At 40.1% G+C, this 23,649-nt stretch overlaps 1 protein-coding gene across 2 annotated transcripts in view; it reads right to left on the minus strand.

Moving 5' to 3' along the window:
• Window positions 1–1,006: 1,006 nt before the first annotated feature.
• Window positions 1,007–23,649, minus strand: part of ELP1 (elongator acetyltransferase complex subunit 1) — a 53,638-nt gene continuing 30,995 nt past the window's right edge. For both annotated transcript variants that reach the window (XM_019734212.2, XM_074330799.1), the window contains 15 exons: window positions 22,426–22,563; window positions 22,231–22,316; window positions 21,800–21,948; window positions 20,254–20,377; window positions 19,017–19,114; window positions 17,483–17,684; window positions 14,970–15,031; window positions 10,051–10,113; window positions 9,609–9,669; window positions 8,140–8,253; window positions 7,515–7,626; window positions 6,098–6,225; window positions 5,461–5,615; window positions 2,934–3,009; window positions 1,007–1,656 (listed from right to left, as the gene is read on the minus strand). In XM_019734212.2, coding sequence (XP_019589771.2) covers window positions 1,589–1,656; window positions 2,934–3,009; window positions 5,461–5,615; window positions 6,098–6,225; window positions 7,515–7,626; window positions 8,140–8,253; window positions 9,609–9,669; window positions 10,051–10,113; window positions 14,970–15,031; window positions 17,483–17,684; window positions 19,017–19,114; window positions 20,254–20,377; window positions 21,800–21,948; window positions 22,231–22,316; window positions 22,426–22,563 — 1,636 coding nt within the window. In that variant the 3' untranslated portion in view covers window positions 1,007–1,588. The remainder of the gene's footprint in view (window positions 1,657–2,933; window positions 3,010–5,460; window positions 5,616–6,097; window positions 6,226–7,514; window positions 7,627–8,139; window positions 8,254–9,608; window positions 9,670–10,050; window positions 10,114–14,969; window positions 15,032–17,482; window positions 17,685–19,016; window positions 19,115–20,253; window positions 20,378–21,799; window positions 21,949–22,230; window positions 22,317–22,425; window positions 22,564–23,649) is intronic.

Raw genomic sequence — 23,649 nt, forward strand, 5'->3', positions numbered from 1 at the left:
TCCCCCAGCTGAGGCAGTCGGTTGCGAGTCGTCGGTCGACCACTCACAGCAGCATTTGCCGGCTGCCGGCCGCTCACGCTAACCCACGCCAACCTCCAGCTGCTCATAGCAGCCCAGCTCCAGAGAGAGCTGCTGTTCACAATCTTAGCTGTAGAGGGCACAGCTCACTGCCTCATGTGGGAGTCGAACTGGTGACCTTCGCATTAGGAGCACGGTGCTCCAACCACCTGAGCCACCGGGCCGGCCCATTTACAGCCTTTTCAGTGCTGGGCACTTCATTAAAACAAGTCCATTATGGGTATGAGTCAAAAAGTAGATTTCTCCAAAGCAGGACATATTTTCATTTTCTTTTTCTTTCCCTATTATTTTGTGAAAATTTCCAGACACACAGAAAAGTTGAATTATACATTGAACATACCTAGATTCTAAAGCTAACATTGTGCTACATTAGGGAAAACCTTAAATTACAATTCTGGATATATATATATCTGTACTCTGAGAATCAAAAGTAGCATTTCCTATTAGCTTATGTACAGTAATGAACATCTGGTTCTGGTGTTACAGGCATGGAAGAAATTTTTAACCTTACCTAAGAATCAGCCACGAACTATTGTCAAAATGAACTGAGCTTTTTCTAGGCTCACCAAAAAGAGAAAACATTCTCATTTCTTCCAAAGAAAATAACTAAAAGGCAAAGTTCAGTTAAGCACCATAAAGAAAAATAAATGGCCTAGACACTGACAAAACATTACGTTAAAAGAAGCAATATTTGGAGAAAAAGGAAGAACTTACAACTGTGCACGTCATATGATGCTCAGTGCTCAGTGTAACAACTGTACATGGTACTGTTTCAGAAATTCTAATCTGTTCTGCTAACTCTCTGGCAGAAGATTCACAGGCAGTGAAAACAGTCTTTATGGACACGGTAGTGATAGGAAGCTCAACCCAGTTATAACTGGAAGCACATGACCTTGTAAGATACGAGAAAATCACAGCATGGAAAAGCTTAGAATTCAAAGAATATGTTTAGCTTTTAATTCTGAGTTAGTTCAAGGTGAAGTCATTTAAGTGATTAAATTTGACCAAATATTGGTAGCACTAATAGCCATGTTGTTTATCCTTAAAAGCTCTCCACCAGGAACGTAAAGCAATTTAAAAACATTTTACTTATCTTCACATTTTTGAGGTAGAAGCCACGAAACATATTCCCAATTAACTGAGGCACAAAGCAATTATGTGACTTGTCTAAGATTCCAATAGGAATTAGACCTGTAATCAGGAATGAAACCCAATTTCCTGACTACCATAAGTACCAGAAATATGCTCTCAAACTACACGAAATAAAAGAACAATAATTCTTACAAGATGATGCTCTACTGGTTAAAGCATAAAGTTTTGCTAATGATTAAAACTGTATCAAAATAGAATAGAATTGCTTCATGGCTGCTGAAGTCTGCTATACAGCACAGCTCTCAACGCTAAGGTACGTCATCATCTTACTCTTCCCAGTTCTCACAGCCAGGCCTCGAGGAGTGAGGAGTGAAAAGAAAATGGTCTTCTCTGTGGAGCTCTCCAGCTAGGATCAGAGTCACCCTAGAAGGCTCAGTTTCCACTGGGTTCTTCTGTTGATCTTTGGTGGTATAAAAAGCTCAGCATCTAAAAAAAAGGAAAGGAAAACGGTGACAAACACACTCTTTCTTACTGGTGGGAGCTGAGGCGGTAACTCTAATCTAAAACTAGGCTCCTGGGCTCTGCAACTACAAGATGACCACCGGAACCAGAGTTAATGTTTTTGTTACTTTGCAACCTCCAGTCAGAGCAAACAGCCTGGAGGCCCTGCCCTGAGAAGAGAAATCCCACTGCAACCTCAGGCACAGGGGAAGAGTAGAAGAAAAAGTGTCTACTGACTGATTCAAAGTGGGAGCATGTTCCATATTTTACATGGGTGGTGATGGTGGTTACAAAGCCATGTACATTTATTAAATCTCACTAAACTATACACCTAAAATTTGGACACTTCACTATATATATCAATTGTAAAGAAATATGGTAGCATGTATTCAGTAAGTAAAGTTAATGGACAGAAAATATAACAAAAAAATTCTACAAACACATTGATCAATAAAAATGTCCCTACTTCAAACAACGTAAATGGGGGGGAGGGTTGGGGGCCTTCTTTTAGTTACATTTGTGGAGTCTCTTAAGTAAGAATCATATACAGGAAGCAGAGATAAGAGAAAAAAAATATATATATAAAGATGTTTTATCTTAGCATTATTCATAATAAACTTCCAACAGTACATCTGTACATGAGCCATACAGACACCAAAACTTATTTTCAAGAATATTGAACAATATGAGAAAAATGCTCAAGAAAAAATGTTTTTAAAAATATAATTTTCACATTATACATAAACACACGTATACACATGACTAGAAATCATCAAATTTTAATTTTCTTCGATGTACTTTTCTGTACAATCTAGATTTTCTCTATTAATCCTATCAGCTTTATAATTTCACATACAATTACTATTCTCTACTCCCCCAACAAAAAACGATATAGTCAAAACACCACAGGAGGTCTTGCTAATTTAGGACTATTGATACCGTGTTTCCCCGAAAATAAGACCTAGCCGGACCATCAGCTCTAATGGGTCTTTTGGAGCAAAAATTAATATAAGACCCGGTCTTACGTAAGACCGGGTCTTATATTATAGTAGAACAAGACCACATCTTATATTGATTTTTGCTCCAAAAGACGTATAAGAGCTGATTGTCCGGCTAGGTCTTATTTTCGGGGAAACATGGTAGAATTGAGGGAAAATTATAGTCAATATCCAATCTCACCTTATACTACTGACCTTCTCAACCCGTACAGATTTTTCTTCTGCTTAGTACTGTTAATCATTTAGAGGGAAAAAAATACTAACCAAGAACAGGAACTGAAGTCTTCTGTTGTTGATAAGAGGCCATGATACTGTTTGCAGTAGAATTGGGACCTAGAACCTAAGTGGAAAGCAGACTGTATCAGCAAAGGTTACCTTACACTTCCGACCTCAATACCAAAGACCAGAGCTCCGCCAACACTCGGCAGCCCACCGTTTCCATCGGTATGGTATCAGCCCCAGTAGTTCTCTTTTTCAGGTGATTTTAACTAGCCAGTTCCTCCAGTCTCAACTCAGACCTCTAAATCTCCTTTCTATCAGAAGACCGCAGTAATGATGGAGGTAAAAAAGAGAAAATCTACAATGATATGTGCCTGATCCTTTCCAAATAAGTAAGCCATACCCTAAGGGGAGGGAGAATAGTACCAGAGGCTATAGAATACAGAGCATCAAGTTGTACTCAAAGATTTGTGGGATTTTTATATTAAAATACACATGTACACATCATGGCATAGAATAAAAACTCTGCACACATGTTCAAGGTAAAACAAGAGACTTCACAGGACGTCCACCCCTGTACACGCCTCAGTGTGCACAGGCCAGGCCCTCTGTGTTGCTTTCACTCAGCCCTGCAGAGTGAAGTGCATGCAGTCTGCTGGTGACACACTCTGAGCAGCAATGTCAGGGGCTCAAAGCACATCCAGGTCACTCACGGTATCCTGCACATAGGCCATTACCATGCTCTACCAACCAAAACAAAAACACAATTGTCCTGGTCATTTTCCCGCAAAGACTCATAAGGTGGTGACTTAGAAGTTAATATGATCTTTGAGATTATAATGCTAAGCGAAATAAGTAAGACAGAAAAAGCAGAGAACCATATGATTTCACTGATATGTGGTATATAAACCAAAAACAACAGAAGAACAAGACAAACAAATGAGAAACAAAAACTCATAGACACAGACAATAGTTTAGTGGTTACCAGAGGGTAAGGGAGGTGGAGAGGGTGGGAGATGAGGGTAAGGGGGACCAAATATATGGTGATGAAAGGAGAACTGACTCTGGGTGGTGAACACACAATGGGATTTATAGAGGATGTAATACAGAATTGTACACCTGAAATCTATGTAATTTTACTAACAATTGTCACCCCAATAAATTAAAAAAAAAAAGTTAATATGATCTGAATAAAAGAGGGTACAGGAGGGCATGGGGAAGCATTATAAACTGTTTGCTTCAAAACAACTAAGTTTTGAGAGTGATCACATTTTTTCTAGGAAATACCTATTAAATTCAAGTATTTGTGGGGGTATTGATTCTTAGTTGCTTTTATGTGTATGGCTTGTAAGATGCTTTTACATCTATCCTCTTATCTAACCTTCAAAACATTCCAGTGAAGTGCACGGGGGAAGCACTATCCCCATTAATAAGGAAGTTGACGCCCAGTAAACTTGTGTTTCTAACCAGTGAGCTGATGACCGACGCTCTCTCAGCTCCACACCCACCCTTCTGCACACTGGTCCTGACGCTGGCGTTGGGAGCCCGAACACACACTCCTCCTTCCCAGCTGGCTGCGTTATGTTCTGCCAAGAGCAGACACCGGAGGGAGACTGCAGGGCTACAGAAGAACAAATCTGCTCCTTCATTCGCTTCCTTTTACGCCACAGTAGCTCTTCACCTCGGCGGCAGCTGTTTATTCCAGTTTCCATTTATTTCTGCACACTTACTACTGGCCTCATGAAGGCCCCTCAGAAATACCAGCACCAGTTGGCTGGCACCCCCTTCTCAGAGGCTCAGCAGGGCGCCACCTACAAGCTTCTAAGTCCTAATAATCCCAAACTCTTCCTTTTGTTCCCTCAGCCTTAGAAGCAGCGCCCCCATTATTATCTCAGTGTCCCCTGCTGTGCTCCTTTGGCCTTTCAGTCCTCCCAGGTTTGTTTAACCAATGCCATGTATTAAATTCTCTCTGATAAAACAGCAGCTATGGGTTTTGTTTTCCTTAACAGACCCTGACTGATACACCCACCTTTCTGAATCCAAATCAAAACTCTTAATAGACCTGAGTCGTGCGAGACTGAGCAGAGGTGTAAAGAGTAAATAGATAGGACATTATAATTCTTAATAGGACACAAACAGCCTTAAACATAATTAGAAAAGCTCATCGTAACAACACAGAAGTGACAAGTCAAATGGAAAAGCAATTGTCTGGGGTTCCTTTAAAGAACTCTGATCCAGCCCAGAAGTCTGAACAGGGAGGTGAGAGGCCAATTCTGGTTCTAGGTTCCCTCACCCCGACCCCAATCTCACTGAAGGACGACGGGGGCAACTATCTGATTTTTCCATCTTCTTCATTACATCTGTTTCATGCAGAAAGGAACAATAAAAGCACACTTAACCTAGGCCAAGGTGTACTGGTCAGTGTACAGTCAAATATAAAATCATACTGACAGCTTAAACATGAACCTAAGAATAGGAAAGTCTTTTGCTTTGACTTTTAAGAGATTGTGTGAGTGTAATAACTTGTGAGATGATGAAAAAAATGTACATTGTGTCTTTGAGGAAAACTTACAGGTGTAGCTGAATTCTGCTGGTGGGTAAGAGTCCAAATTTCTGGAAGGGACCTTTCCATGAGCTGCAGAGTATCTTCAAAGGCCTTCTGTAATTCCCTTCCTTGCTCATCAAACTCAAAGAGAAAGAGCACCTTTAAAATATGGTGTATTTCATCTAGAGGAAAACAAATGTGACAGAGTGTTAAGTTGTGTTCCCAGTTCCATCACTAGAATCGTAACATAGTTTCTTTCCCCAGCAAAACACATTTAATATCACACTACAGTTGCCATCGCCCACATTTTCTTCTTCCTTCCCAAATGCTGGAGTAAATCAACATACTGGTATCTACTACAAAAGGAAAAAGAAACACAGGGAAGCCCAAGCAGGAAGCAGTGTCTCTCTCCACAATCCTTTATCTTGGCTTCAGTGCTAGGCTCTCACAGCTCAGGTATGTGGATGCCAATGGAAGAAGGCGTCTAGGTTACCAAGTGAGAAGGTGTGTTTCAGGAATGTGCCCTGAAATGATGCTTCCAGCTAACAGTTTTCATCTATCTTCAAGCTGGGAAAATTATATCTTAATTATCTACAGAACTCTGTCTGTCTGTGCTGTCCACTGTTCTGTGGACAAGAATCGTCTATCAGTATTGAGCACATACCTTTCAACTTTTCAGTGCCCTGTACCAGTTCACTCAATGCCTCCAAAAGGGCCAGGTTCTCCAGGGGATGCCCTTCTTTGAGGCTGTGCTTCTTCCGCTCAGCTTTGCGGCGATTCTTAGATGATCGCCTGTTAGAAATTAGAGAGATGTTTAAAAAGAGATTTTTCTGTGCTGAACATACTGAAAATTACAGAATTGTACACCTGAAATCTATGTAACTTTACTAACAACTATAACCCCAATAAACTTTAATTGAAAAACAAAAACAAAAATGAACGTATCTGTTGGCCATCAACTTTCTGAGAAACCAGAGCATTGACAGACGGCATCTGTATTTGAGGGAAACGGTGACGAGGTGTTAAAGTGATACAAAAAATAAAATTGTGAGAAGCAAGTCTTATAGGCAGAAAGCAATAAGGAAAACTCTAAAAAGTGATGTCTGGCCTTGCCATTTTAATTAAAATACAGAGCAAAATGAGGTTACATCTGCTAATAAGAGCTACAAGAATGAATAGAACGACATCTAACTTGAATTTTGTAATGAAAAACAAATTCAAAGGCAACAAAATAAAATTTAAATAAGATACAGACACACCAGATTGGAATATGACTAAAAAGCATATATATAAATGAATCCCATATTCCTTACTGCCTCGGAGGTCCTTAATATGCCATTTGTTTTATTTGGGATTCTCTCACCCCACCTCTTAAGTGTTAACACGTTGCGAACGGCGGGGTTTAAATCCCTCGTGAAGATTCTCGTGATCCATACGCAACGTGTTAAAAGCCCAGTTCTAGCTGTCTTTCTTACAGTTTCTAATTGCCCCCCACATCCCCACAGATCTGCATTCTGAATTCCTAAAGCGCAATCCAGTTTAAATATATAATCTTGCATTGTTCTGTCTCCCAAGTAAGGCTATAGCTCTTGTAACTTACGTCTCCTTAAAAGATTTTGGTAACATCCACTACAACTGAGCATAAGATATTTAATAAATACTTGACAAATTGCTACAGAGTAAAAGTGTGATAACTTATATTTACCTAATCCAATCCTGATTTTGAATTGAAACATGAAGTCTTTTTCCTTTATAATCTTTTTATTTTTTCAGTGCCTATGTTATAGTCACTTAATATTCGTTAAATGAATGATATCAGATATTTTATAAATGGAGTACCCAGTGTAAGGTCCTCATGGGCACTGGGTAAACACACAGGCCATGAAGCTGTAGCAGAAAACATTTCAACACCAAGGCTAATCTCTTAGATATGCTGGCAAAGTCCTTGCACAACTTCCATATGGCCTCGAAGACTCCTCTGGCTCCTGCCTCCCTGTCCTGGTGGAAAACTGACCTATTTCCTTGTACTTTCTCCATTTACCCCGGGCATGGTCAATGTGCTGGATTAACACGATACATACGCTGAGATCCTGGAGTTACTATGGGAATATCTGCCACTCATGTCACTGCCACTCATGACACTGCTAGTTTCAGAGAAGAGGTCTGACTCTTGACCGTGGGGCACCTCATCATCTAGAAAAGAAGAACCAGATATAAAATAAAAACTCCCAGCTAGAGTGGGTTTACCTTCAGTGGGGTAAGTAGATTCTAGTTAACCAGGGCATACCTAAGGATGGGTGAAAATTATTACAAAGTTGACCTCAAAATGAAACAAGATCATATTAAATAGTTATTACTGCACACCAGTACCAAATCTCTTTTGTCTTTTCTTTCTTTTTTTGTTTTTTTTGAAGCAAAGCAACTTTTGGAAACAGGGAGACTCATTTTGTAAAACATAGAAGTCAGTCATTCTGGTTGGCTGGGAAGAAGTCTGGCAGAGCTCTTCCCATTAGGGCTTGGTCCTGCTCCCAAGCCCTCCCGATACACAGACATATACACAGCCCCTAAGGGCTTTACCAAGGCCTGAGACATCCCCATGACACAGCACTCACACTGCAGAAGGCACGATGAACAGCTAAGACAAAGTGTGATGCTGCCATCCGTCCCGCCCCCACCCAGCATCGCCGGTCTTCACGCAACACTCACCCAGATGCACCTGCTGGGCTTGCTCCTTGAGCTCTCGAACCACCAATAAACGTTTCTTATGGCGACTGAATGTAGCTCTCTGAGAGTCGAGAAACGCCATATAATTTTTCTGAGCTGGGGGTGCAGATGGAAAACAATTTCAGCATAATGTTTAAGCAAGGAGAGAAAACTAGAGCAGGAAGAGTGAGGGAGCTGGAATTTAACAAATAGGTTACTAGGTTTTCCAAGCAAGATTTTTCCTAACGAGTATTAACCTACATCATTTTAGGAGAATAAACTAGAGATTGAGATTCCAGATCTTAGAATTTATCAACAACATCCTAGAATACTCTGTAACACTCAACTTACAAAATCACCTGAACAAAGATTCGATACCTAACTCAAAATAGGACTGACAAGTAAAAAGAGTACACTGGAAGCTGTTAATAAAAACAGGAGGCAAGTCACTGAAGTGCTCCCTAAATACAGGTATTAAGCTTATGCAGATGAACTGTCAGCATTTTTCTAGGTTCTCAGTAGCAGAGAATTCCAAGTAAGAATTGGCTAATGGGCTATTGCAGGGCCAGGAAGGATGCTTTCAGTATCCAGTTAGAGGTACTTAAAGTGAACAATACAAAAAGAACTCTCCCATAGTTTTCATTAAGATACGGGAGTAAGACGTAGGCAGGGGAAGAATGTGAATATGTGTTAATATCAGAAAGGCCAGACATTACTTACAGGGGAGACTGTGCTAAAAAAAAGGCAGAGCTGAAAACCAACCCGCTCCTAAAGATTTCTAGAAGTCAAACTGACGTCCTGTTACACTTCGCTTGTAAGGGGTCACAGTGAACACCAGCGTATTCTAGAACTGACACTACTCATCTGTTCTCTAAGAACCACCAACTTCATTTGCAAAGCTTCTTTTTTCACTTATTTTCTAAAATTTCAAACCTACCTAGAGGTTCCAATAGTTCAATGTACATATATAAACTCTTCACTTAGATTTACCAGTTAACGTTTTGCCGTATTTTTGGCTTCCTCTGTTTTTCTCTCTCTCTTTACTCTCTATCATTTTTGTGGGATTGAGATGTGATCCTTCCCCCCTTAATACTTCAGCATCTCTAAGAATAGCATGTTATCTAATAACAACTACAATATAATGATTAAAATTAGGAAATTCAGCATTGATACAATACTATTATCTAATATATAGTTCCTTTCAAGGTTACCAACTATTTCCAAATACAAACATTCTTAACCATATCTTATTGCAGGTTTTAAAAATTCAAATATTTTCTGTGCTACCATTTATCAGTGTACCGTATTTTAAAACCCTGGTCAGAATTAAATCTTACACCCAGCAGAGAATTTTGATTGACTCCATCTAACACATGAGCAAAGGATGTAATAACAGGGAACACTCTCCCATCTCTCCCCTTCCCATGTCTCTACTTCCAAATGAGGAATTTTATCTAAAACGTAGCCCTCACCTTCTAAAATGGAAGGCTTTACGTTGGTCTCTATAATATCCAGTCTGTTATATTTGTATACCTAAAAGGAAAAATACAAATACCGTAAGTTTAGGCAGGAAAACTTCAAGTCCGTGGAGAACTACGATACTTGGAAAGAAGTGGATCACTTTCAGAAGTGACAGGATATTTTTCAGAGGAGCAAACCTACAAGGTAGCCAATGGAAATTCAACTCATTTCAGCAGAAAACAGTAATATTGCACATTTAGAGGACCAACTAATTCCAAACATCAAGAATAAATTTTTTAAACAGTTTCAAAAACCCAGGTTATCCTTAGACTGGGAGCCTGAACTACTTCATTTCACTGGCCTCAGAAGACAAGGGACTCCAGCTGACTGACTCCCCTGCACTCTCGCTCTGCTTAGCACCTGACACTGGAAGGAGTTTTAAAGTTCTCTTACCAGTCTCAGAGCTTCTTCCCATTCGGCTCCTTCTAACAGCAAGAGCACAGCTTCTTCATAATCCTGACAAAGGAACACCAAGGAAAATAACAGGTTAATGAAGAAGAATGTCAGGTGCCTCTACCTGCCTTTCCACCTATCCCCTACGGTCCCTGTTCCTAGCATCCAGCCTGGCCTAGAGTATATGCTCAATAAATATTGATCCAAAAGACCAAGGAGAGATATAGACTCTGGATATAATAAAAAAATACATGGTGTCATCTCCTTATATCTCTGAGCATCAAAACCACCAGTGAGATCTGTTAAAAATGCCCACTTCCCCAACTTCACCACCAGGTTTGATTACCAGGTTTAGGTGAGCTTTTGAACTAACAAGTCTATACTTGAAAAAGTGGTAGACTAGAATAGTAATCTTCTAAACTTTTCTTTTGCTCTTTTAATGTTTATTTGTTTCTCCAACTTTTTATTTCGAAAAACTTCAAACCTACATAAAACTGAACAATGAATACAATAAACTACCTGATAGTCTTCAAATGTTTTGGATGCTTATACCCTTACCAGTAAAAACTTTTGATCATATACCCCAATATATAATTACTTACTGCACTTATAAAGCACATAAAATAAAATACATTTTAAAAGATGAAATATGTAAGGCTGGGTTTCCTCAAGTAGTCACTGTCATAAAAAGGGGGCCGAGGGGTATACATTAGATTAAAAGAGATTTAAAAGACATATGATACAAAATACAATACACGGCCCTAGATTGATACTTGATTTGGCTTAATATACTGTAAACAGTTTTGGAACCATTGAGGGAACTTGAATTTTAAGTATTAGATAAATTAAAATGTGTTAACATGAAAAGATGAAGATCATAATCAAACGAAGCAAATTTACAAACAGCACAAACAATGTAACTTCATTTTGGGTAAAAATACATGTGTTGAGAAAGTTCGCTCTAGAAAGAAATATGAGGTGCTAATAATAGCAATTTGAGTGGTAGGAGTAAGGTGTTTTTATTTTCTTGTGTTTGTTTTCAGCATGTTAAATACTATAATACATACATACTACTTTAAATAAGTTTTAACTTAAAAGATTAAATAAAAATAAAAAATTTTTTCCAAGACCCCAATGGATCATTTTGCATATACCATACTAACAGATCCAAACAGGGACACAATAGGATGTGTGTTGTTTGATCTACAAGTGTGTGTGTGTGTGTGTGTGTGTTGCACTGAGGTGAAAATCATATAACATACAAGTAATCATTTTAAAGTGTACAATTTGATATTATTTACAATGTTGTATAACCACAAAAATATTTTTATCACCTCATAAAAACACTCCATACCCATTAAGTAATCCCTCCCGATTTCTCATTTCCCTCATTCCCAGTAACTTCTAATCTGCTTTCTGTCTCTCTAGATTTGTCTAGTCCAGATATCACATGAAAGGAACCATACACTAGGTGACCTTTGTGTCTGGCTTCTTTCATTTAGCATATTTTCAAGATTCATCCGAGTTGCAGCATGTGTCAGTTCTTTGTTCCTTTCCCCCCACCCTTAATTTATTTTTTAATTATTGCAAAATATATAGCACAAGATTTACTATTTTAACTATTTTTTAGTGTACAGTTCAGTGGCATTAAGTAAACTCACACTGTTGTGAAACCATCACCATCATCCATCTCTGTAACTTTTTTTTGACTTGCAAAACTAAACGTTCTAGATCTGGTAAATAATAACTCCCCATGCCTCTGGCAACCACCACTCTACTTCCTGTCTCTATGAATCTGACTACTCTAGGTATTGCATATAAGTAGAACCATACAATATTTGCCCTTTTATATTTGGCTTATTTCATTTAGCATGTTTTCAAGACTCATCCAAGTTGTAGCATGTAACAGTTTTTTGTTCCTTTTAATGACTGAATATTCCTCTGTGTGTATCTCACAATTTATCCATTCACCTGTCATTAATGGACATTTGCACCGTTTCCATCTTTTGGGTATTATAAATAATGCTGCTATAAACATTTGTATATAAGTTTCTTTGTGGACATATATTCCCACTTCTCTTCATATACACTTAGGAGTGAAACTGCTGGGTCATATGATTATGTTTTACTTTTTCAGGAACCACCAAACTCTTTTCCAAGGAATCCAAGGTACAAGGATTCCTATTTCTCCACATTCTTGCCAACACTTACTTTTCATTTTTTGATTATCTGTAACATATTCATACAATGGAATACTACTCAACAAAATAAAAAGGAATGAATTGATACATGCTATAATATGGATAAATTTCTAAAGCATTATATGACTTCCAATTTTTAGTTCAGCATATAAGGAACTTGGAAGTTGTTATTCCGTACTAACAAGTAAAATGCTGAACAAATTCAAAATCAACAACTCTTCTTAGGTCCATCAGAGAACTGAGGTCACAGGACAAACAGCAGTCCCCAAAATGGAGACACAGATAAGGGGATACAGAGAACTAGTTGGAACAAAAAGCTGTTACATACTACAACTTGGATGAGCCTTGAAAACATGCTAAGTGAAATAAGCCAGATATAAAAGGGCAAAGCAAATACCGCAAGGTTCTACTTATATGAGATACTTAGTCAGATTCATAGACACAGGAAGTAGTTGGTTGCCCGAGGCATGGGGAGTTATTATTTACTGGATTTAGAGTTTCAGTTTTGCAAGATGAAAAACAGTTCTGGAGATGGATGGTGGTGATGGTGTCACAAACAGAAATCTCTACCAGAATTAGGAGTGGGGATAGGAAAAATCTAAATTGTAATGGACAAATAGTTGGAGGCTTTCTGTGGATCAGACTCACTCTGGGTAAGCTTAAAAGTTAAAAGCTCTGTGGGGGCCCGGACTTAGGAAGGCTCCTACACTTTTGTGAGTTTTTACCCCCAGGAGCCCTACCAGGTTCTCACAATGACTATCAGAGGAAAAATCTTGTTTCTAACAAGGGGAGGGGGAAAGTAGCCATTTTAAAATATATCCAGAACACGCTATTCTTAACTAGGCCTGCTCTCAAAGGAAACTATTTTGCCAGAGCCTAACCAAAGTGAGTTTTACTAAGCCTAACTTATGTAGAGGAAGGGAAACACCCACCCCCAGATCCCCTAGCCTTACTGTCCCATATAAGGGGTGAAAAAGCAGAAGCACTGATGAAGCCCCCAGCCCAGGGGCACAGGCTCACTGAAGACTGAGACCCAATCACAGGACTATAGCAAGCTTCTCCTCCTCCAACTCTTAACCACATCACTAAAGGCCTAGTCACTGAAATTTACTCACACTCTATCACATCAGGCTGTGAACAAAGAACTCTAAGGTGTACAGAAAATACAAAACAGTTTGAAGAGCGAGAGCAAGCAGCAGAATCAGACTCAGATGTGGCAGGGATGTTGGAATTATAAGGCCGAGAATTTAAGTAAATACCATTAATATGCTAATGGCTCTAACGAAATAAGTAGACGAAATGCAAGGGTAATGTAAGCAGAAAGATAGAAATTTTAAAAAAGAATCAAAAATGTTAAAAATGAAAAGCGTTATGTGAGCGAAAGAAGCCAGACTAAAAAGACCACATGCCAGATGGTTCCATTTATATGAAATTCTAGAAAAAGCCAAACCGTAATGACAGAAAGCAGATCAGTGGTTGACAGGGGCTGGGGGTGGAGGGAGAAGGTGGGTTGCAAAAGGGGAGCTAGGGAACTTTCGGGAGTGACAGAAATGTATCATGCTTGTAATGGTTACACAACTGTAAACATTTGTCAAAACTCATCTAACTGTTGATTTAAAATTGATAAATTTTATTGTATGTAAAGTATACCCCAATTAAATACATATAATTATAAATATGTAAATCAAATATGTATGAATTAATCTTCATTTATAAAAAGATGGTGGCATCTTATCCATTTAATTAACCATCTTAGATGGTATATCTTTCTACTCCAACCTCTTTACTCTGTTGTTACATGCTAATGATTTGGCTCCATCCTGGAAACCCTACGAATGAGTGACATCCACAATGCCCTGTCCTCAACAGCCCTGCTCAGCTCCTAGACTCACGCCTATGGCTTCCTTTATGGAGTCAATCCATCTCTTATTTGGTCTTCCTCTTTTCCTGCTGCATTATGCATATTTTATTCACTGATGTTTTCAGCCAGTCATCCAACATATTTTCTTCCCAAGATCTAATGATATCAAATTTTAGTTATCTTTTCACTTACCCTATTACATGAAAGACACTGAAGGATTTTAAAAGCACAGTTATGTGATGCAAAATGTGCCCACTCATAACAACTGTAAAAACACTCTCATCAAAGGCCCAAACTCTAGAGGGCAGTGATCCCTGGTGTCAAACGTGTGCCCTGTTAGTCTGGGGCCAGTGTCAGCGCAGGTTTAAATCCTGTAATTTTATCAAAAGCGAGCATAACTACTTATCTTCATAATCTGCTAAAAAATTAGAACCCATCAAGCTACCTGAGATAAAAGATATTTCCAACAGAAAGAATAAAAGTAAAAGCCGAACAAGTGGCTAAAGTTCAATACCGTGTTTTAGAATGGTCTTGTCTCACTGTTTCTACTTTGGCAAGTTAACATAAAAAGTACAACTTCCTTGAGATTTAATTTAGTACTTTCTACCAGGGCCAAACCACTAGGGCATGTTACAGTAGAGTGCTTTGGTATTGTGCTTCACAGAACTTCTAATTACATAGACAGATACTGAATTTAGATTTCCAAGTCAAGCCAGCAAAATGGAAGAGCTGCAGGGCAAACTATCCCTGGACTTTCTAACTACCCACAGTTCCTCTAATTTTCATAATCCATGAGGTACAACTAGAAAGTCCTTGCTTGTTAACGGGGAGTTTTAAAAGGGAGGAACCGAGTTTACCTGGGCGTACTGTTCCAAAACTGTGGCCGCGTCACTATACTTCCTCTGCTCAGCTAGCTTTCCTGCAAAGATAACATAAGCATTTGACCATATTTGGCTTGCTATCAACAGTATTACCAAAACTCAAGTTGAAATGGTTTTTGGTAGTACCGTGTGTCCCCAAAAACAAGACCTAACCGGAAAATAAGCCCCAGCATGATTTTTCAGGATGACATCCCCTGAACATAAACCCTAATACGTCCTTTGGAGCAAAAATTAATATAAGACCCGGTCTTATTTTCAGGGAAACACAGTAATATTTAAATCAAAACAGTCTCCTACAAATTGGAGATTGAGCTCCACAGAGTACACATTCAAATCAAACTGCTTTAAAACCGCATTTTCCAAAGTGCTAAGACTGTTCCAAAGGCAACTGAAAGGCAGTACCAAAGTAACCATTCTCAAATCAAGTAACTTTGGGAAGCACTGGGTAAAACAAAGTTAAACAGATTATTCTGGTGGTATTTTATTAATATGCCTTTATTATGTATCAAACTATGTACTTTGTGAATTTCGTTGAGGGAAAGAGAATACCACGGAGTTCTACCTTGAATGGCAGTTACAATCTAAATTTAGTACTGGATGCGAAAATCATGCATGCCAAAATTCGCCATGAAAAAATGCTTACAAAGGGATGCATGTGGGCAACAGACCTAGCACCTCTCACTGATCTATTTTTTCCTCTACCATGTTTTCCCGAAAATAAGACCGGTCTTATACCAATTTTTGCTCCAAAAGATGCATTAGTCAGTATTTTCAGGGGTGTCTTATTTTTTCGTGTACAACAATCTACATTTATTCAAATACAGTCATGTCATCTTCTTCCGGAACACCATCATAATGTACTAAATGCGACAGTCTTAACTGGGGCTTATTTTCGGGGTAGGTCTTATTTTCAGGGAAACAAGAGTAATAGGAAGAGACCGCTGTTTCTTTGGTTGAGCACTAGCCGGCGGTAGCTGGCTTATGTTTGGGGTCATGCAGTGTCTAAGACCCTAGAATCACAGTCAGCCCAGTGTAATCACACTAGGAGAGGTACAAAGAACCGGAGGCTGACGAAAGGGCTGGCAGGTTCATGCCTCCCATCTCCACGCCAGATTATCACTGACAAAACAGGTACAGGCACCGCCACTATTTAAATAGCTATCTTTTCTTTCTTTTGCCGGCTTATGTAAATTAACTAAGTTAATATGCCCATGACATAACTACCATGCAACTTTTCTCAAAACTCGTTGAGCACTGCCTTCCCCACCAATTTTTGCTAAATGTCTGGGAGAACTAGGTGTACTCCATCGTAAGGCATGGCAAAGAGCAAGCTAAGAGTTGTAACGAATGTAAGATCACAGCTAGAAGGTATAAATTACCAGTAACATAAGTTTCTAAGTGAGAAGTAGCAATGAAGCCAGGATGAATAACTATAAGGTCTAAAATTAAAAAATTCTCAAACTTGTAAAATGTTCAGCTTGGAAATTGAAGAGGGCTTATCGAAGATCCTACAGATCTAATTAGCAGAAAACGCCAGACAAAGAAAAGTGGTAATCTTACACATTTTTATAACCCCAAGAAAAAAAGAATAATGCAAATAACTAAGGAGGATGCTTACATACATTTAACAGGATATAATTTGGAATTTTTTTCAGGATTACTTTTTCCCCTTGGAAATAATAATAAAGAAATAATAAATAATATTTATAAGACTGTTGAAAGAGTAAGGGGAAAATACACCAGTCACACACCTACCCTACGCAGCTGAGGGCCAGACCCCCTACTCCTCTCCTCTCACAGGCAGTACTCAACGTCTCTTCCACGCTAAGAATCAGACTCCTACAGCCTTGCGCCTGGTCTAGGCGATTCTTAGACCTTGAAACACCTGAACTGCCTTTGCTTTCAAACTGCAAATGCTTATACATTTGGCCTCTTACCTCATTTCTGAAAATTGCTATTATGGTTTCCAATGACCTATTGTCTATACCTGAATGGCCTCACCCCCAAATTCATCTTTACCTTCTTATAGGGCACATGGCCATTCGGTTACACTGTACTAGGTGTGACCACGTAATGTAAGTTTTGGTGAATGAGATGGAGAAGAAGTGCTAGTGTAACTTCTAGGTTATTTCCAATTTTAAGGTAAGTGTTCTTCCTTGACTATGGCTTCTCCCCCTTCCCAAGGAAGGGCGTGCAGATGTGGAGATTAATCCAGCTGCAGCGATCTGCCCAAGAGACGGCAGAGCCACACGACGGAGGGACTTGTCAGTCCTCACATGAGAAATAAACTGCTCTATGACCCAATGCATTTTGGGAGTCCTGTTGCTCTAGTTAGTAAAACATTCCAAATTAATTTTTATCAGTGAGTATGAGAATACCTCAAGGTATGCTGCCCTAGATCTATGTACAAAATTGCCAAATAAAATTAAAAAAAGAAACAAAGAACTTTTGGCGTTCTCATCTTGGAGAGTCTAAATGACAGCGTTTACCTGCCAGGGTTCTGCCGAGGCCAGCCAGCTGGTCTCTGCTCAAGTGGAGCTGGGCTGCCACACAGAGAGCTTGTTGCCAGTTGCCACAAGCCAGAAAGGCATCAAGAGCTTCCTGGTGGGCACCACAGCGGGCAAACACAAGCCCCCCTGGCTCGTATTGCTGCTCCTGAATCAGGTGTTCCCCATAAGCAGTGCTGATGTCCTGTGACAAGAGGAGATGAAGGGTCAGTGAGGAAGGGTGACATCGTTTTTGAAGTCTCAAGCAAAAAACAAAAACAAAAGACCAAAGGGTAGCAAGAACCACCACCGAGTTCCTGCTCTTGCACTGGAGAGCGTGGACTTATAAACATGACATGGGCTATGAAGTAATGGTAACAGCGGTAAAGGCACAGAGAGCGACGGGAGTGCTATTTCAGAGGGCTGTGGGGAGAAGCCATGTGAGGAGTGAGGGACAGTGTTCCAGGCCAAGAGCAGAAGGGACCATGGCCCTCCAACAGGAATATGTATGGAATCCAGACAGGAATAGCAAGAAGTCGGTATGACTGACAGAGAGAGCACAGGAAAGAGGAACAGACAACAAAAACAAGAGCAGAGAGGCAGCCACTAGCCACATTCTCTATTCCCCAGGCTCAGGGTTAGGCAGGCACACAGAAAGGAACACAACACGGAGCCCCTGCCCTTAGGGAACCCGCTGCCTGGTGGGAGAGACAAATCAAAACCAGCAGTCTGATAAATGCCACCACCAACGTAAGAACAGGGTACCCAGGGAGCTCAGCGTTTGGAACCTCATGCAGCAACAGAGGAGATCTGAGAGTTTGGAAGGACAAGTGGGGCTAACGGAAGGGGAAGGCGAAGGGCTGGCAGAGGCAGCTGATGCTAAAGCAGCACTCAGGGGCCAGATCACAGAAAGATGTCTGCACTCCGCAGACAAACTGAAAATGGTGGTGATGATTGCACAGTGATCAGCAGTTAATAGCACGTGCTCCAAAGCCCAGGTAGGCCACGTCAGAGCCCCAGGTCCTGAAGCAAGTTGTTTCCTCATTTGTAAATGTGCACACCACCTACTGGATATTTATGAGAATCATATAACACATTTAGCTTATAAGCAAAGTATCTGGCATATAAGAAAAGCTAAACAGATACTTGTTTAAACAAACTACATGTTCTCCTTTTACCCTAAAATAAATGGGAAAGACCTGTACTTTTCAGGAAGATCAGTTATGTAGCAGTGAGACTGGTCTGCGGGGGGTGGGAGGGTGGGGGGTGGGGACGGAGGCAGGGCGGCCCGTGTGGACACTGCCGTGGTATTCCCCACGAGGAACCTGGGACCATGCCTAGGTTTCTGGCCTGGCCAAGTTCTTCAGAAAAGGAACAGGTCAGGGCCATTCTCCCAGATAAGAAGTTCAAGATGAGGAGAGTTCATTTGAAGATGGACCTTGAAACCAAGGACGGTGTTACGTGCTCAGGATCGTCACCCCTTTCCAACCACGGCACAAAGCAAAATCAGGAGAGCCTCGTTTCACACACCACACACCTTGTACTGCTGCGAGTTTGGTGGATATAACTTCAGAGCTTCATTATATAAGTTTTTATCTTTTATTAAGTTTAAGAATTCTGGGAAGTACTCGGGTCCTGCAGGAATAAGATTCATACACACACAAACTTAGGATTTTGGAAGCACAAAGGATTTCATTTATACCAAATGGTCCCCAAACAAAATCCACAAGGGACCTTTTAAGACCTGCATAATCAGAGGATCTAGAGAATGGAGTCCAGAAATTTGAATTTTAAGGAGCACCACTGCAGACTGTGAGCTGAGAAACACTGACTGGGATCCGAGTTCTACGTAAAAGGAATTTTTACACTCCCCCTCAGAAATGATCATCCAGCCCAGTGTTTGCTCAACCTCCGTAATAAGAATCACCTGGAGAGCTTATTAAACATACACACGCCTGAATCCTACCCAGCTCGACTGAATCAGCTTCTCCCAGGAAGCTGGAAGCCGAATATTTAACAAGCACCCCAAGTGAGTCTTCCTGTGCCCGCCTCAGCCTCAGGAAACGATCACACCTGCTGAAGCCAGAGGTTCCAGCACGGGTCAGGCACAGGGGTGAAGCAGACCCTGGCACTGTGCCTGGTCCACTCCATCTCTGACAATTAAAACTGTGCTTTTCAGGGCACTGCCGGCGGGCATCTTGCTCCAGGTAAGCCGGGTTTCCCTCAGGTGTTTGCAAACACATGAGAAGAGCAAGTTATCAACCAATTTTGATTTCCAGACACTAAAGTGAATTTAGGACGTGATCATTTTTAACCCAAAAGAGATCTGCTCTATTTTCTTAGCCATGGAGCTCCTTCAGGTCTTTAAAAGGAATTTGCTTTGTCCTCAGCTTCTCAGAACACATGAGGAAAGAAGGCACAGACACATAATCCCTAAAGCACGGGTGTCCAAACTTTTTTCAACGTTTTTCACCACGGGCCATATGTGGTAAAATACACAAACAGCCGGGTCACTCACTTGAGGTGAAGTACATATTGCCTCACCCGGTTTATTTAAGTAAACTAAATATATTTTTGGAATTTGCTGTGGGCCAATTAACAATGCATTGCGGACCGCAGTTGGCCCACGGGCCGCAGTTTGAACACTCCTGCCCTAAAGTTTTCAGAAGTGGAAATTCAAATCAGTCTTTCCTAAGGAAGTATTTTAATTTATACCCTGTCTAGTTCCAAAGAAAATTTGAAGCAGAAATAAACATACTAATCCTCACACATACCACATTTGCTGAGGTGGCCAATGGCTTTTTCATACCGTTTCAAGTATTTGTCTATGGTGAATCGCTGATAATTAGTTTCCATTTTCTTAAGTGTATTAAGAAACGGAAGATATTCTTTGGGATCCTAAAAATAGAAATCATAAATAAGAGAACTTGATTGCTTGTGATTGTATTTGCTTATTAAAATAAAAAAATTATAATGATAGCAATAAGCCCGAAACTATGCAACTTAAAAAATATGCACCATATTAATACATTAATTATATATTATCTAATATATAAAAATCAATCTATATAATACAACATCTGATATAAATGTTTTAACATGTGAGTGTTAAGTTTACATTAGGAATAACGACTACCTTTTACCTAAGTCTCACAATAGCCACTTATTTCATAGGTTATTAAGGAAAACAAGGTTCCAATCTAGAAGACATTCGATAACTACATCCGAGTTTCTCCTAAAAGTGCAAGGCATTGAGCTTGGAGCTGTTTCTATGACATTTCATGGCCTCCATATGCAAAAACCAAGTGTGAAAACAAAAATCAAATTATACTGAGTTGGACGCAGAACTGTGAGGCCCTGACCACAAGTTTTCACTGGCACTGATTGTCTCCAGCTCTGTGCCATGCCCGTAAGAAAGCTGTGTTCTTCCTGTTCACAGCTTTCCGTTCTTACTTCAATTTCAGGGGGCAGACAGGCTGAATACACGTAAGAACAATACAGGAAAAACACCAAGAGAGTGAACGACCAAATGCTCATGCATGTGATGCAGGGGAGACCTACTGAGCAAAACACTCAACAAACATGAGTAAGAATCCACCATGTACAAAGAGCACACCATAAACCTCAGCGTCAGTGAACTCAGTCTAGCAGAGGAGATACACTGGTATGCAGGGTAGGCACTGGCTACAGCAGAAGCACACACAGGGCCATGTCCTCCAGGCGCTGGGTAGGGGCAGGGAGGCAAGAATGGTTGACTGGGAAGATGCCACCTTGGCACCCTCTGACCAAGATGAGTGAGAATTAGCCAGGTGAATGGGGAGGCTGAGAGTGGCAGTTGGGGCAACAAAAGCACTGCCTTTCCTCCATGAGCAGAGTAAAAGGGATAACGTCAAGAGATGAGAATAGAGAGATACACAGAGACCAGCTCACGGGAGGGTTTTTAAGCAATATTAGGGCTTCTGAACTTTATCCTAGGGGCACTGGGGAGCCCATGAAGGATTTTAAGCAGAGGAACGAAGGCTCAAAGTTTCCTTTTGGGAAAGATCACTCTGGCAAGAACAAGGAAAGGAATGACAGGGGATTAAAACCAGGCTACAAAAAAAGAGATAAAAATATGTAGACCAGTGGTGCTCAAGCTTTTTGACTGCAGTATGCTAGGCTATGACTAGAGGCCCTGAACTTTTCTATTCTCCATATTCCCACTTTCCACCAGAGAAAAGAGCTACAAGATAAAGAATTGAACTGGACTATGAATCATTTGTTCTATTTCCTTGATTAGAAGAGAATTTATTCACACATATGCCTAGCAACATCACGTACCTTCTGTGACTTCTCAGCTACCATGAGGACTAAATCAAAGTCATAGGTCCCGAGAGAATGATCATATAATTCATTCACATCGACCAACAGCAGCAAATACTGCAGGGCCTCTTCAGCACTCACGGCATCGGGAACCAGCGGAGCATTTCCTGTCAGTGTGTCAGAACACAGAACATTTGGAGGAAAAACCCACACACATAGCAACATAGCCAAAATGACAAAGTAACAAATGTTCCTGACAAGTATGTACTTTTGACTCTTTTGCACACGCTTTGTGGAGGAACATTAAAAAAAAATGACACAGGTCTTAAAATGGGAACCCAGAGGCCACACGTTAAATCTGTGACATGGCACTGGTCCTGGTCAGTGTGACCAGAAGACTGGTGACAGTCAGGGCCCCAATAAACACTCTCTGTGAACGGTCTCTCTACCTTGAAGCTCGTGTACCTTCTGCAGCACAGTTTCCAGTTCTGGAGTTGTTTTCTTCACGTGAGAGGTGAGTATTGACAAGCAGTATCTGAGGTAATGAGTAAAGGACAGCAGAATGAGAAGGATAAACAAGCTAAGTAGGGACAACTCTACACTTCTGTTATTCAAAAGATGTCAACTAGTGCCGGCACACATACTTATGAGGATTTATGTTCTCCATGGCTGCTCTCATAGCATCGCAGATAAGATCTACTTTTCTCCCCTCAGGAACTCTGGACACCTGGACAGTGCTGCTAACTGGTGGAGGATACATGGTCTTGGTAACATCTTCTTCCCTAAGAACAAGTGTGTATTAAAGGCCATTAACCGAACATGTGTCACAGCTCTCAAACTACTAACATAAACCCAAGAGTGCTTATGAAAGAATAAATAAAAATGGCTTTTGGAAACGTTTAATTAAAAATATTCACATGAGGTGAAAAACGGAGAAACTTACTGAGAAATGAAAACGTGTCCACAAAATACTCATATACTAATATTCATAGACGTTTTATTCAAATAGTCCCAAACGGGGTACAGTCCAGGGGAATGAATAAACAAACTACAGTATATTTATACAATGGCATACCATTAAGTGATAAATGAGATGAACTAGTGTTGTGTGCAAAATGGATGAAATCTCAAGATAATATATGAGAAAGAAGCTTTGTTTACACAGAAAAGTAAATACTCTATGATTCCATTTATACAAAGTTCTTGCATATGCAAAACTGTTCTAAAAACTCAAAAAACTGGTGCCTAGGGTGTGAACACGGACTAAGAAGGGCTGTGGGGGAACCTTCTGAGATGAAGGAAATGTTTTCGATCTTGATAGGGGTTCAGGTTGCATACAAGTATACGTTTGTCAAAACTCATTGGATGGTACACTGATCGATCTGTGCATTTCACTACAAATAAATTTGACCTGCAAAGGGGACCCTGTACACAAAGAATGTACTCTAGTTAATGCTATGCAAAGTGAAATATTGAGAGGAAAGGTGACTGATGTCTCTAATGACCTTTAAATTTGTCTAAAAATAGATGAAATGGTGACTGCACAAAATGATGATAGTGATAAAGCAAATATACGAACAGGAACTCTAGAATCTAGGTATAGGATGCTCCCTGGACAAGTCTCTCAACTTTTCTGTATGTTTGAAATTTCTCATTAAAAAGTTGGGAAAAAAGTCACTGCAGAAAAACACACCATTTGATTTTAATCTCATAAGAAAAAACAAATAACTGTAATATGTACACCTACAAATAAAGCCAAGTAATAATTCTGACCTTCATGCTTTAAATTCTTAGTTTTAAATAGACATTTTATAAAGGAAAAAGAGCAAAAATCCAGTATATCTGGCATCTAAGAATTACAGTGAAAA

The sequence above is a fragment of the Rhinolophus sinicus genome, linkage group LG04, assembly GCF_036562045.2.
Source record: "Rhinolophus sinicus isolate RSC01 linkage group LG04, ASM3656204v1, whole genome shotgun sequence".
NCBI lineage: Eukaryota > Metazoa > Chordata > Mammalia > Chiroptera > Rhinolophidae > Rhinolophus > Rhinolophus sinicus.